This window comes from Sinocyclocheilus anshuiensis, unplaced genomic scaffold (assembly GCF_001515605.1).
Source record: "Sinocyclocheilus anshuiensis isolate Anshui unplaced genomic scaffold, SAMN03320099.WGS_v1.1 scaffold130, whole genome shotgun sequence".
NCBI lineage: Eukaryota > Metazoa > Chordata > Actinopteri > Cypriniformes > Cyprinidae > Sinocyclocheilus > Sinocyclocheilus anshuiensis.
In genome coordinates, this window is record NW_015544207.1 from 3533576 (window position 1) to 3550271 (window position 16696).

The following is a 16696-nucleotide window of genomic DNA, read 5'->3' on the forward strand; positions in this document are numbered from 1 at the left end:
TTTTATGCTTTAAACAAACAAAGACTTTCGAGCCCCACTGGATGCACTATGTTTATATAAATATCTGCATTCAATAGAATATAATAGACATTAAAAGGCTAAACATGCTGAAAATCAATGCTTTGCTGGCAGTGTAGGAGAGTTTACTTTGATGCACATGTGTGTGTGTGTGTGTGTGTGTGTGTGTGTGTATCGCCTGTTCCCCTGCTGTGCTGCTTCACTGTCAGATCGTGGTCTTGTTATTTTCAGCCGGATATGATTCAGACTGAAGGACTGTGTAATTATAACACACACACACACACACACACACACACACACACACACGGATGAGGGTTTCTGGTAAGACTGTTGGGATCCCCCGGTTGGAGGAGCATTTAGGTGCAGCACAACACTGCTTTAGTTTCATTATATATGTGCAGTATGTGTGTGTGTGTGTGTGTGTGTGTGTGTTCAAGGGTCTTTGTTTGGTTCCTCTGCCCTAGAAATGATTTAAGTATTTAAAGAGCATTGAGGTTTTATGTGCTGGAACCCGCTTCACTGTCAAAAGCGACATGTTTGACTACACGTACACGTATGAAAGGAAAAGTGCTGTGTTTGTTGCTTCTTTATACCAAACTGAAGTATAAAAATGTTTTTCGTAGCAGTAAAAATGCTGCATGGGTGTATGATGGCCAGAACAGCAGTCTAGGTGCACGTGGGTAGGTTTTGAGACACAGCCAGTGTAAGCCGGTGATGAGAACTGAGCGATCGGGCCTCACTGAGGAAATCAGAAACCCACTGGAGACACTCACTGTGTGTCCTGGTTTCTGAGAAACGGGTCATGTAGTGGTTTCAAAGCACGTGTGCGGCGCGTGAATGCTGACCGGTTCTGTTTTACTGAGAAAGACAGAAAGAAAAGAAAAAAAGCCTGACTGACATGCACTGAAAGTACATGTGCATATGCACATAATGTACATTTACACGGTCTTGCATCATGCATGTTTGTTTTGTAATACATGTTATCTTTGGAGGAAATCAAAAGGTTTCCTTGCTATTGAAAGATAAAACTGATGAACAAAGATGAACAGAGACTCAAAATTAAACTTGAGTTCAAACAATTTTAGTGAACGTGTAAAAAATGTAATCAGATTGTTGCAAAAATACTTTGTCATTTATCCGCAAATTGCATGAATTAAGTGCGCTTTACACAACAACATATCAAACCAAGTAGGCTATCATTTATTTTAGATGAAGAAAAACACACTTTTTCTAGCGAAACATTTCATAAAAAGAAAAGCATATACATATATTTTTTGGTTATTAAGCAATAGATAAACAGTTCAAGACAAATCTAGACAAGAATTATTGATATTATGTCGTTCATTTCTATGGACTCCAGCACCTGCTACTGAAACATGGCGTGGTTTAGATGGTGAGTAGTTACAGAACTTTGGAGTACACTAGAGTGCAGTGTGGATGTGGCTGCAGCCTCAGCCAATGAAACAACAGAGAAGGAAACAATGCGAGAATGCAGGCGTGGGACGTCACACGCTATTTTTGGAGAACTCCTCCCACATTTCTATTTTCGTCCGCCTCAGGGGCGGGGCTTACCAAGATACTTGTAATAACTCACTTTCTCCCTCTCGCACCACTGCCGACCATCGCTGCTGGTCGTTTTAATGGATGTCAGACTACTAATTTAAGGATTAAGGCAAGCTTTAACAGAGGAAGCATTTGGACATTAAAAACAAAGCGTAAAGACTGCAAAAAGAAGAAGAAGGAGTTTCACACAAGGGAATAACGACCTGTTGCATGCTTTTATCTTTAACATAAGGTGACTACAGGCTGTCTTTCATATTATAAACTGTGTCCTGCTGCTTTAGGCTTTATAAGGAAGTCAGTTTGCCTGGCTTTTTCAGTAGCTATGCCTTTTGAAAGCTTTGCATGATTATGCTGTCGCTTATTTTGATAAGTCTCTTTTTGCGCATTCTTTGAGTATTGTTATTAATGAATTATTTACATATTTATGTTGTCAAGCATGGCTTTAAAACCTATCCGTCTTTACATTGAATAATTACACAGAATGCGTGCACTGTGTTGGTGAAACCGATGCATGTAAAGAATAAGTTTAGAAACAAAGTGGAAATGAAACCCAAACAGACCAAGAAACAAACAATTAAAGTCGTCTGTCTAAAATAGCTGGTGAGAAACTTAGTTCTCTATACTGGACTCGAGTCTTGAAATGCGTCTTTAACTAAAAAGCTTTCAGTTTGTGTGCAGTTTGACTTAAAACAGTTTGACTTGCCTACCTAGACAGCATTTTTAGGCGTTTAGTGATGGCCAAAAGTATCTAGGTAACGTAAACAGTGCACTGTTTGAGGCTACTACGGTTCGTATCAGACTTTAGACATTACAAAATGTTACCATGGTTACCATAATCTCTTCCAAAATACCATAGTTGGGTTACTGTACTTACTATTACCGCTAATCTTTCATTTAAGGAGCTTTCAGAATCTTTCATTTTATTATTTTTGAATTAATTAACTTTATATCGGTTTTTGATGACGGCGGTTCACATACTAAAGCCCTGCCGTTGTTGTTGTTGTTGTTGTGTAGTAAGCTAACTATTGTGTGTTTGCAATGTATAACTGACAAGTGTTGCCAATTTTGTTGCTAAATTTAGCAACTTTTCAGACTACCCTAGCAACTTTTTCTTCCAAAAGCACCTAACAACAAATTTAGCAATTTAAAAAATGTATTTGGCAACTTTTAATAAGGACTCAGACAATAAAAAGGCACACATTTTCCATCCAAATGACACAAAAAGAGGAAACCACAGATGCCTAGCAGTACACACATCACGAGAATTGAGTTAGCTGATATTTGCAATTGTTCAATTTAATAATAATAATTGAATAATTTGATAATTGAATATTTGTTCATTTATGATACACTTTGTTAGTAGCTTGCACCTGCGATTGTTGATCAGTTAGTACACTAAGAAAAATGGAAAATCTTTCAGGACATTTCCATCATCCATTGTAACTCTGTAACCCGAAAACACAATGCGTAATTTAAAATGCAGGTAAAAAAAACATTACAGAAAATTATTTCATATTAACATAGTAGATTGTGCCTTATTTTTACAGACTTTTCTTAGAGTGTAGCATACTAACTAACTACTAATACACTGCTTAAAGCATAATTGTTGAGAATGTGTAGAATTACTAGTTTACTAGCTACTAAAAAAACTTAAATTGAAATCATTAAAAAATGTGTACGTTTTCAATAATTCGATGTATTTAAAAATACAGTTATTTATATTTTAATATTATATCGTGCATATTGTTTTACAAACAAATCTAAATTAACATATATAAAAACATGCTGAGATTTGATGATGTGACAATTTTGCGTCGTGATTACGCAGTGACATCACAACATCATTTAGCAACTTTTAGCAACAAATCGACCTTCCTTTAGCAACTTTCTCTGAAAATTAGTTGGCAACACTGAATGTTAAATTAGTTGGCAACACTGTAACTGACAGAAACTATGCCATACATGCTTGTTTGTAAGGGTGTGAGTGGCAGGAAATGAAGGCTCTCTCAAACATCTCCACTTCTTCTCGTTCCGCAGATGGAAGTTGTGCATTGGGACTGATCGTCGAGTCAGATCAGAGAGACACTCACTGCTGGGGAGTGACAGCAGGTATGTTACCTTCATTTCAGAGGAGCTTTAGGCTACCTGTGTGATTTGAGATGATGACATCCTTTGCCTTTACATGAGTGAATAAAAGGGCCGTACTTCCCGGTGTTGTGCCGAATTCTGCACCCCTGCCAGATTATGCACCCCCTCGTTGAAGTCGCTACCTTGATTGCCTAATCCCAACCCCACCCCTAATCCTAACCCCTCCCCCACACCTTTTCCTTAAAGGGATAGTTCACCCAAAAATGAAAATTTTATGTTTATCTGCTGGGAATATGTGGAAAGTCACCACTCCCGAATGAGTTTGCGAATAAGTCGGTTTGAACAATCCAGATAAGCGCAAGTAAGTACCATTTTGATTAGCCATCGTACCTACAATGTTTGTGCACTGAGTAACCAATGAGTGACGTATACGCGCGAGAGATCACTTCCGGCGCTTGCGTAAGCTACGCCAGAGTGCGTACACACCTCACGCATCGGATGCCGTGCGCGCGCTCAAAGACAGTTGGACATAGTGGTGTATTAGAGGTCAAATATGATATAAATACTGTTCGGTTTCTGGCACAAACCGATCGTTTCGTGTCTTAGGACATCAATGTGTCGTCACGAGCCGCAGGGTTTAATTTGGATTTGTCTGTGCATGTTTTTTTTAACTCTCAAAGATTTTGTTACCATTGCCATGCATTATACGACTGATAGGCTACAACGGCTGGAGTTAAAAATCTCCGTTTGTGTTCTACTGAAGAAACAAAGTCACCTACATCTCGGATGCATTGGGGGTAAGCAGATAAACATAAAATTTTAATTTTTGGGTGAATTATCCCTTTAACCTACCAATACTAGGGGGTGCATTATCTGGCAGGGTGCAAATTTCGGCACTACACTGGAACTATTTACTTCAGGAGCATTCATGAAATTATAGGCCTATGTGATGCGGCCTTAATTATAAGGGTCCAAAAAAGTATTAAGGAGCGCTTAAAATGTCTGAATGTAATTGCATTAAATAACTGAATGGCAAAGCATGTGGCACCTGCAAGGAAATGCTGCAGGTTTTCTCAGAACATTTTTTCTTTTAAAATTCTAACAAAACAAGGTGGATGTATGACGTCCGTTCACACAGGTGAGAATTACATTAACTAGCGTATGGTTCATATTTGACAACCACAAAGTGTGCATAGAGTTTGTGTCAATCATCAGAAGAACTTTTTTTTGGAGCCATTGTACACAATTGTTTGAAAGATGTTTTAATGTCTCTCATGATCACCAAGGCTGCATTTATTTGATCATTAAATACAGTATTTGTATTTATTGTGAAATATTATTACAATATAAAATAACTGCTTTCTATGTGAATGTATTGTAGAATTTAATTTATTCCTTTGACATCAAAGTTGAATTAAATTTTTTCAGCATCATTACTCCAGTCTTCAGTGTTACATGATCCTTCAGAAATCAGTCTAATATGCTGATGTGCTGCTCAAGAAACATTTCTGTTTATTATCAATGTTGAAAACAGTTGTGCTGCTGCTTCATATTTTTGTGGAAACTGTGACTGTATGTTTTTTTTTTTTTCCAGGATTCTTTGATGGATAGAAAGTTCAAAAGAACAACAAAAGAATACATTTATTTGAAACAGAAAGGTTTTTGTAACCATATTAAAGTCTTGATAATTTAGTAGTTTCTTACTGCCTTTACTTACTGATCCCAAACATTTGAATGTACTTAATGGATTTTTATTTTTTAAAAAGTTAATTTAATGCATTTAATGCAAATATAAATAATAATAATTATTAATACACTTATGTTCAAAATATGTAGTAATAATAATAATAATACTTTTATTCAGCATTAAATTTAAATTTGAGCATAAGACACTTTAAAAACATTTAAAACCTTACTGATCCCAAAGTTTTGATAGGCAGTTCATACTTAACATTAAGATAATAGTCAGATATTCATGACTTTTCATAACATTTTCTGATTATAAACAGAAAGTTGAATGTAAAAGTTTACATTGCTATTAGCCTCTTATTTTAATCTGTATGTTAGCAGGGTTGATGGGACCCCATAAAGACAGTAAAGTCAATCTCAACAGAACATGAGATGTAATGATTAATTAATTACGCAAATTACTTTTAACCTAACTGACTGATTTTACCAACTAATCAATAATTCGATATTTTGATTACATTCACAGAACAGATTTACCATTATGTTGTTTTATCTAAAGCTACTGACACAATTTCAGTCACCATTTCAAACCTATTACTATAGTCTTGACTCAGTGGATGGTAGTGTAAACAAACAGAAACAGATTTGTACTTGACATTGCTTGGCATTAGATATTGCTTGAAGCAGCAGAGTCCTGTAGCTTGCGCCCGGCTCAAGTTGTGTGCGCCACGGGAAAAACAACACGGTGAGGTCATGGCCAGCGGCGCGGGGATAACGTTTCAGCCGAGCCTGTGAGAGGGATGTGATCCGCTCCCGCTCTTTTGTTCGGCTGTAACCGGGCCCCACGGACCGCTCGTGAAGCCCGCTGAATGGTCTGTTGTAGAAGTGCCGGCCTTTTGTCCTTCTCACAATTTATGTAGTGCGTGAGACCCGATACAGTTTCGTCATAGTTTAGAATAGATGATATTGGGCAATGTGATGGAACTAGCAGGCCTAATCATATTGCATTTAGTAACTAAACCACAGTTTGTGTAAACTACCTCAGAGTGAATTCCTCTAAAGTCATCGGTGGTTTTGACATGTACATACAACTCTCCCTGACGCTTTAGTGCCTCTTAATGCTTTAGAAATGTTCTGGCTGTCATCTAATAATCATGCTGTGTAACTTATGGTGGGTGTGTAAAGCACTAAACCAGTGTCATATGAGTTGGTTATTTAACTTTATTCAATTTTAACTGCTGGTTTTCTGGATCCAAAGTTGCATCTCTTTGGTTTCTTTCCCATGACATAAGTATTGTTTCACATGACTAAATTAACCCCAACTATGTTAGGTTACACAGTAGCAGTAGCTGGAAGAAATATCAGTTTCCTGGTTAGTAGGGGATGCATCGACTAGTTAACTAATTGGTTAGCTCTACCACTGGTTAGATGTTTTGTGCCTGAGTCAACTGGCTGTGGATCATGTGACTTAAATTGTGCTTGTTATGTGGAGACAGCAGAAGGAATATTCTAATTCTTGGTTAGTAGTTAACTAATTGATTAGCACTAAACCAATGTCAAATATGTAGGTTATTTAAGGTTACTGTATTTCAACTTCTAGTTTTCATGTCCCATGTCAAAAATATTGTTTAATACGACATCACTCTTGAGGTTAGGTTACATGGCAGCTGGAAGAAACATCAGTTGTTTGGATAGTAAGTTGTTGCACCGATCAGTTAACTAATCAATTAGTTCTGTGACTATTTGATGTTTTTAGCCTTTGTTGAGTAGTTGTGGACCATGTGATTTTAGTTGTGCTTCTGTATTGTGGCAGTTGGAGGAAGATTCAATTTCCTGGTTTGCAGGGGATGCACAGACTAGTTAACTAATTGGTTAGTTCCGCCACTTGTTAGAGGTTTTGGGCTTGTATTGACTAGCTGTAATTCACTTGACTCAAGTTATGTTTGTTCTATATGATGGCAGGCTTGGCAGCTGGTATAATTTTCAGGTTTTTGGTTATTAAATAGTTGCTAGTTAACTAATTGGTTAACGCTACCATTGTTAGATGTTTTAGCCTGTGCTGACTAGTTGAGGACCATGTGATTTAAGTTGTGCTTGTTCTATATTGTGGCAGGTGATGGACGATTTGGTTTCCTGGTTGGTAGGGGTTGTGTTTACTAGTTAACTAATTGGTTAGTTCTACAACTAGTTAGATGTTTTGGGCCTGTGTCAACTAGATGTGGATCATGTGACTTAAATTGCACTTGTTATATTGCAACAGGAGGACACTTTGATTTTTGGTTAGCAGTTAATTAATCAATTATCACTAAACCAGTGTCATATGTGTTGGATATTTACGTTTTTTGGATTGTAACTGCTGGTTCTCAGGACTAAAAGTTGGATCTGTTTGGTTTCTGTCCCATGCCAAAAATATTGTTTAAAATGACTAAACCAACCTTACTTTGTTGTAGATAGAACTAACTCCTTAACAGTGTTGGGTTTAATGCATCACTAAGTAATCAATTACTGTAATTTAATTATATTTTCCTTGAAAAAGTAAAGTAAGGGATTGCTCCTAAACTTTTTCTGTAATGTAATTACAGTTACTTCCGATGTAATTTCATTAAATAGTGTATAGACTAGAACAATTCTATATAAATGATAGTGGATTTAACATTAAAATGTAACATCTAATGTTAAAATGTATGTTTTTAATGTAACTGTTAATATTTTGGTCAGTTCAAGAATTATTTATGCAGATTTTATTATTATTTATATGAAATAATTAAGAGTGGTTTCATGTTTATCCTTGTATTGTTCAACTGATTGAGATTTAGAATTAGTAATAAATAATCCAATACTTTTTTATAGAGAGTAATTAGTACAGTAATCTAATTATACTGTTGAAGATGTAATTAGTAGTTAGTAATTATTTACTTTTTTAGAGTAACTTAACCAACACTGCTCCTTAAGGTAACAACTGCATAATGCAGTGTACCAGTGGGATTTTTTTGCCAGTTCATTGGAACTGATTTACCTGCGGGGCAACATAACTGGACTTGGTTATGCGTTAGCTGACAAGAATGATGGGAAGATGTTCATTGTGAGGTATTTTTTGCATCCCCCACCCTGTGAGGGGCAGAGGGACAGGAGAGTCAAGCTGACAATAGCGAGATTGTTTTTCAGGGAGCTGCTGTAAAGATCACATTTCCTGTTACTGGCTGAAAGCGGGGTCAGCTGACACCAGCCTCCTTCACCGCTGCGGCTGTCATCACTGCTCAGACGAGGGGGAAAAAAATGACACTAACAGCTTCAGGGCACAAGTTAACTCTTAACATGATGTACACATATCACTCCAGACAAAAGCTGTGTCAGAATCCATCTGTTGCTAGCGGTGCTGACAGTGAAGCGATGTGATGCATCGGTGAGGAAGGTTCCGTTTGCTTTCACAAATCTGAGCCCTTTGTGATTCATCCAGGATGTGACAGTGCTGCCTTCTGAAACATCTTTGATTTTGAGTGTGATTTTTCAGTTCTTCTATATGCGGTAACCCTTTCTGTGGAAGATCTATCGACCATCACCATGATCATCTACAATCATCTAAAGATTTGAAGGCTATCATATATGTTGCCCATTTGCTGGTGTTAATTTCGGCTTAATTCCATTTGTAGATTTGTAGATGTAGATAATTCCATCTGCTTAATTCCATTTGTAGAGGTTTTACAAACTAGTACATTAGTCCCGTAATTTGAATCTGTGTTGATTAGTCATGGATCACATGGCTAGTTATGTTTTGAGCCAGTGTTGACTAGTTGTGGATAGTGTGGCGCAACTTTTGTTTGTTCTCTATTGTGACAGCTAGAGGAAAATTGAGTTTCCTGGTTAGTAGGGCTGACTAATAAACTGGTACCACTATTTGATGTTTAAGGGTGCTTTCACACCTGTAGATCGATTGCTTTGTTCCGAAACAGGGATTCAAATTATTACAATGTTGCTTTTTATTCTTGGTGCAGTTCACTTTCACACGGCAAAGTTTCTAAACAGACCAAATTTGTTAATACAAGTCACGCGCGAGTAAACTGTTCTCTCATTGGTCAAAATTCCACGGTTTATTTTCCGGGATTCCACTTAGCTGTCACAGCTGTCATCCGTCAGGATGGAACGACAACAGCTTCGCTGGCTTATTGTTGTTTTTTTTTTGTAGCTGTCGTTATATTAATTTATCACTTTGAGCAGGAGTCCAGGATTGATTGGGAAAACATTTTTAAAATGCAGCTACTACAAAAAAGAGCAATAAGACGGCATTATAAAATAAAAAAAGTGCACTTTGATTTTTGAATGGCAAAGACGTGCTCACCCACAGACATTCACTCATTCATTTTGAGGTATTAGCAAAACAACAAAGCTGACGCTTTTCACGAAACTTATGCAATTACCCATTATACATTGTGATATAGCCTGGTTCGTTGGTACGTTGGATCGGATTGCTTTCTCACTACAACCGAACCGCTCCAGAGTTCGTTTTCAATCGAGCCGAGACCACCTCGTTCAGACGATCTCGGACCGACTGTTTTGGCGCGGATCCGGGCGCGATTGCCGTGTTCACATATGCCCAAACGAACCGAGCTAAGGGGGAAACGAAGTAACTAAACCACAGTTTGTGTAAACTACCTCAGAGTGAATTCCTCTAAAGTCATCGGTGGTTTTGACATGTACATACAACTCTCCCTGACGCTTTAGTGCCTCTTAATGCTTTAGAAATGTTCTGGCTGTCATCTAATAATCATGCTGTGTAACTTATGGTGGGTGTGTAAAGCACTAAACCAGTGTCATATGAGTTGGTTATTTAACTTTATTCAATTTTAACTGCTGGTTTTCTGGATCCAAAGTTGCATCTCTTTGGTTTCTTTCCCATGACATAAGTATTGTTTCACATGACTAAATTAACCCCAACTATGTTAGGTTACACAGTAGCAGTAGCTGGAAGAAATATCAGTTTCCTGGTTAGTAGGGGATGCATCGACTAGTTAACTAATTGGTTAGCTCTACCACTGGTTAGATGTTTTGTGCCTGAGTCAACTGGCTGTGGATCATGTGACTTAAATTGTGCTTGTTATGTGGAGACAGCAGAAGGAATATTCTAATTCTTGGTTAGTAGTTAACTAATTGATTAGCACTAAACCAATGTCAAATATGTAGGTTATTTAAGGTTACTGTATTTCAACTTCTAGTTTTCATGTCCCATGTCAAAAATATTGTTTAATACGACATCACTCTTGAGGTTAGGTTACATGGCAGCTGGAAGAAACATCAGTTGTTTGGATAGTAAGTTGTTGCACCGATCAGTTAACTAATCAATTAGTTCTGTGACTATTTGATGTTTTTAGCCTTTGTTGAGTAGTTGTGGACCATGTGATTTTAGTTGTGCTTCTGTATTGTGGCAGTTGGAGGAAGATTCAATTTCCTGGTTTGCAGGGGATGCACAGACTAGTTAACTAATTGGTTAGTTCCGCCACTTGTTAGAGGTTTTGGGCTTGTATTGACTAGCTGTAATTCACTTGACTCAAGTTATGTTTGTTCTATATGATGGCAGGCTTGGCAGCTGGTATAATTTTCAGGTTTTTGGTTATTAAATAGTTGCTAGTTAACTAATTGGTTAACGCTACCATTGTTAGATGTTTTAGCCTGTGCTGACTAGTTGAGGACCATGTGATTTAAGTTGTGCTTGTTCTATATTGTGGCAGGTGATGGACGATTTGGTTTCCTGGTTGGTAGGGGTTGTGTTTACTAGTTAACTAATTGGTTAGTTCTACAACTAGTTAGATGTTTTGGGCCTGTGTCAACTAGATGTGGATCATGTGACTTAAATTGCACTTGTTATATTGCAACAGGAGGACACTTTGATTTTTGGTTAGCAGTTAATTAATCAATTATCACTAAACCAGTGTCATATGTGTTGGATATTTACGTTTTTTGGATTGTAACTGCTGGTTCTCAGGACTAAAAGTTGGATCTGTTTGGTTTCTGTCCCATGCCAAAAATATTGTTTAAAATGACTAAACCAACCTTACTTTGTTGTAGATAGAACTAACTCCTTAACAGTGTTGGGTTTAATGCATCACTAAGTAATCAATTACTGTAATTTAATTATATTTTCCTTGAAAAAGTAAAGTAAGGGATTGCTCCTAAACTTTTTCTGTAATGTAATTACAGTTACTTCCGATGTAATTTCATTAAATAGTGTATAGACTAGAACAATTCTATATAAATGATAGTGGATTTAACATTAAAATGTAACATCTAATGTTAAAATGTATGTTTTTAATGTAACTGTTAATATTTTGGTCAGTTCAAGAATTATTTATGCAGATTTTATTATTATTTATATGAAATAATTAAGAGTGGTTTCATGTTTATCCTTGTATTGTTCAACTGATTGAGATTTAGAATTAGTAATAAATAATCCAATACTTTTTTATAGAGAGTAATTAGTACAGTAATCTAATTATACTGTTGAAGATGTAATTAGTAGTTAGTAATTATTTACTTTTTTAGAGTAACTTAACCAACACTGCTCCTTAAGGTAACAACTGCATAATGCAGTGTACCAGTGGGATTTTTTTGCCAGTTCATTGGAACTGATTTACCTGCGGGGCAACATAACTGGACTTGGTTATGCGTTAGCTGACAAGAATGATGGGAAGATGTTCATTGTGAGGTATTTTTTGCATCCCCCACCCTGTGAGGGGCAGAGGGACAGGAGAGTCAAGCTGACAATAGCGAGATTGTTTTTCAGGGAGCTGCTGTAAAGATCACATTTCCTGTTACTGGCTGAAAGCGGGGTCAGCTGACACCAGCCTCCTTCACCGCTGCGGCTGTCATCACTGCTCAGACGAGGGGGAAAAAAATGACACTAACAGCTTCAGGGCACAAGTTAACTCTTAACATGATGTACACATATCACTCCAGACAAAAGCTGTGTCAGAATCCATCTGTTGCTAGCGGTGCTGACAGTGAAGCGATGTGATGCATCGGTGAGGAAGGTTCCGTTTGCTTTCACAAATCTGAGCCCTTTGTGATTCATCCAGGATGTGACAGTGCTGCCTTCTGAAACATCTTTGATTTTGAGTGTGATTTTTCAGTTCTTCTATATGCGGTAACCCTTTCTGTGGAAGATCTATCGACCATCACCATGATCATCTACAATCATCTAAAGATTTGAAGGCTATCATATATGTTGCCCATTTGCTGGTGTTAATTTCGGCTTAATTCCATTTGTAGATTTGTAGATGTAGATAATTCCATCTGCTTAATTCCATTTGTAGAGGTTTTACAAACTAGTACATTAGTCCCGTAATTTGAATCTGTGTTGATTAGTCATGGATCACATGGCTAGTTATGTTTTGAGCCAGTGTTGACTAGTTGTGGATAGTGTGGCGCAACTTTTGTTTGTTCTCTATTGTGACAGCTAGAGGAAAATTGAGTTTCCTGGTTAGTAGGGCTGACTAATAAACTGGTACCACTATTTGATGTTTAAGGGTGCTTTCACACCTGTAGATCGATTGCTTTGTTCCGAAACAGGGATTAAAATTATTACAATGTTGCTTTTTATTCTTGGTGCAGTTCACTTTCACACGGCAAAGTTTCTAAACAGACCAAATTTGTTAATACAAGTCACGCGCGAGTAAACTGTTCTCTCATTGGTCAAAATTCCACGGTTTATTTTCCGGGATTCCACTTAGCTGTCACAGCTGTCATCCGTCAGGATGGAACGACAACAGCTTCGCTGGCTTATTGTTGTTTTTTTTTTGTAGCTGTCGTTATATTAATTTATCACTTTGAGCAGGAGTCCAGGATTGATTGGGAAAACATTTTTAAAATGCAGCTACTACAAAAAAGAGCAATAAGACGGCATTATAAAATAAAAAAAGTGCACTTTGATTTTTGAATGGCAAAGACGTGCTCACCCACAGACATTCACTCATTCATTTTGAGGTATTAGCAAAACAACAAAGCTGACGCTTTTCACGAAACTTATGCAATTACCCATTATACATTGTGATATAGCCTGGTTCGTTGGTACGTTGGATCGGATTGCTTTCTCACTACAACCGAACGAAGAGTTCGTTTTCAATCGAGCCGAGACCACCTCGTTCAAGCGATCTCGGACCGATTGTTTTGTCGCGGATCCGAGCGCGATTGCCGTGTTCACATATACCCAAACGAACCGAGCTAAGGGGGAAAATGCGCCAGGTTCCAAAACAACAGGCCAGGTGTGAAAGCACCCTAAGACCTGTATTGACTAGTCATGCACCACATGACGTTTTGGGCCTGTGTTAACTAGCTGTAATTCATTTGACTCCAGCTGCATTTGATCTGTATGGCAGCAGCTGGAAGAAATGTCAGGTTTTTTGGTTAGTTAATTGTTGCACTGATTAGTTAACTAATCAGTTTTAGTTCTATGACTATTTGATGTTTTGAGCCTGTGTTGACTAGTTGTGGACCATATGATTTAAGTTTTGCTTGTTCTATACTGCAACAGTTGGAGGAAGATTCAAATTTCTGGTTACAATTCAATTCAGCTATTTGTGTTATGCTGAGTAGTTAACTAATTTGTTACTTCTGCCTCTGGTTAGATGATTTGGGCCTGTGTCAACTAGCTGTGGATCATGTAACTTCATTGTGCTTGCTGTATGGCAACAGCAGTTCTAAAAATTCTATTTCTTGATTTGTAGTTAACTAATCTATCAGCTCTATTTGAGGTTTTGAGCCTGACTAGTTGTGAACCATGTGATTTAAGCTGAGCTTGGTCTATAATGCTATAGCTGGAATAAAATTGAGTTTCCTAGTTAGTATGGGTTGGGTTGCCTTAACTACTTAACTGATTCATTTGTTTTACCACTATTTGATGTTTTAGACCTGTTTTGACTAGTCATGCACCACATCGCTTTATTTGTGCTTGTTCTGTACGGCGACAGCAGGAAGAAAAAATCTTTTTTTATGGTTCGTAAATATTTGCACCTACTAGTTAAGTAATTGATTCGTTTTACCACAATTAGATATGTTGGGCCAGTGTCGACTAGCTGTGGATCACTTGACTCCACTTGCATTTGTTCTATATGACAGCATTTGGAAGAAATGTCAGGGTTTTTTTCAGTTAGCAAATAGTTGCACTGACTAGTTAACTAATCAGTTAGTTTGAGGTTTGAGCCTTTGTTGACTAGCTGAGCAACATGTGACTTCAATTGCGCAATATGGCGACAACTAGATGAAAATTCAGTTTCTTGGTTAGTAAAGGGTTGCACCAACTAGTCAGTTAGCTATAGCACTATTAAATGCTTTGTCAACCAGTTGTAGGTAACACGAGAATCTGAAAATAAAAGTGAAACTGGGACACAGAATGTTCTCCAGCTGGCCGTCAGACCACTTATGCTACATGCCATGTCAGGTAACTAGTCAACAACTCTTGATCACTTGGTAAAAATGAGTAGTCAAGCACTATTGGTTATATACAATTTAAACCCTGTTGGCTCAAGCCAGCGCTCTGGAGTCGCTGGGAATGAACTAATCCTGTTTTCCCAGAGCAGCCCACACCGGCCTGCTGTTTTTAGAAGCAAGTTCAAGCAAGGTCTGTGAGGATCAGAACGTTGTGTTTGACCCCCTGAGTGTTCGGACACAAAGGTGCTCATTTGTTAGAGCGCACAGGACAAAAAGAGCTCATTGAGCCAGTGCGAGTCGGTTTGTGTGTGTGTGTATTTGAGGTTACAGGGAAAGTTAATGTCCTCCTGCATTGTTGGAGGCTCAGACAGAAGTTTGTGAGGCTGCATATGTATGAGATGTGTTCCTGGCGAATGCTTTCCCAGAACCGCTGTTAAATAAAAATAATCCATGGAAAAGGGAACGGATGGCGGAGGAAGTGCAAGAGGGAGTGAAGGGCTAAGGCAAATCTGCATGGAGAGGTGTCATTATGTACATTTTTGTGTCCGCTTGAGAGTTGTTGGAGTTCAAACACCGAATTACACTGTTGAGTGGCGCCATTTTGAGTGTGCGGTAAATTGTGGGTAGACGTAACCTCCTCTATGTCTGTATCTCTCAAAAATGATTTACACTATGACCATACCCAAAGCAGAACTACATTCCAATTATGTTGTAATGCATTAAACACACTTACGTAGGTCACAAAAAATACTCTTATGTAATTACGTAAACTTGAATGATTGATGCATTGCAAGGGTGACTGTGGCAGTAACAAACCTCCATACTCTAGGAGGCGATACAGTTTCCTTTAACTGTCTGTAACATTTAAGGGGGTGTTTACACAACACCATTTTAAACCAAAACAGGAAAACTTTTTATGCGTTTTGGCATTTCATTTACAGTGTTTTGAGGACTTAAAAACACAAACTTTTGAAAATGGGTGTTCAAAGTGCAAGTTTTTGAAAACAATGCCATTATTGTATTTGTGTTAACTTAAAAAACACAAATTTGTGAAAATGGTGACGTTGTGCACATGCGTATTATGAGTTCAATGTATATGAGCAGGTGTGTAGTGTTTCTTTACAAAGTGACATCGCCAACTACTGACCTGGCATGAGTAATACAGCATTTTAGTCATTTTTGCGGATCCATGTGAATGGGGATCGTTTTGTGGTCTGTATACAAAACATTTCACAAAGGCAAAAAAATAATTTCTAAGTGAAACAGGATATTCAACAAGTGTAAATGAAAATGTATGAAAAATAAAAGGGCATGGTGATGTCCACCAAAAAGAAAAGACGTTTCAAAGGCATCGTAATTTATCAAATTTGAATTAAAAATGATAAAGACAATCTTTTTTTTTTATTATTAAAAAAATGTGCAATGAAAAAATTGTTTCTAGTAAGACCAAGTAAACTGCATTAAAGAAAAAAATAGTATTGTTATTTTTGATTTTACGTTATGTATCTCTTGTTACAACTCTGAGAATGCATCGTGTACTTGTCTTGCATTTTTGTAATCTTTGAATCAAAATTGCAATAACTTGTAATGTCTTTGAAACGGCTTTTCATTTTAAGGTTAAAGGAAACTATTGCCCCCTAGAGTATGGAGGTTTGTTACTGCCACAGTTACACTGTAAAAAATTATTGTGATTTTAACAGTAAAAGACTGTAAAAATGCTACAGTATAAACCTGTTAACTGGTTAACAGTAAGTTTCCATACTATATTCGGTGAATAAATGTAATTACATTTAATGTAATTGTACAGTAAAATACTGTTAAAAATACGGTTTTCGGAAGTGAAAAAGAAAAGTAATTGTATAATTTACAGTGAAAAACCGTAAATTGACACTCCCAGAATTCCCTGCATGACGCTTCATAT

The 16696-nt window shown here is 37.4% G+C and overlaps 1 protein-coding gene across 1 annotated transcript in view; it reads left to right on the top strand.

Annotated features, from left to right (window-relative positions):
• LOC107696948 (histone deacetylase 7-like) overlaps window positions 1-16696 on the top strand; it is a 99905-nt gene that overhangs the window by 20889 nt on the left and 62320 nt on the right. The window contains exon 2 of the mRNA XM_016497520.1: window positions 3619-3690. Coding sequence (XP_016353006.1) covers window positions 3619-3690 — 72 coding nt within the window. The remainder of the gene's footprint in view (window positions 1-3618; window positions 3691-16696) is intronic.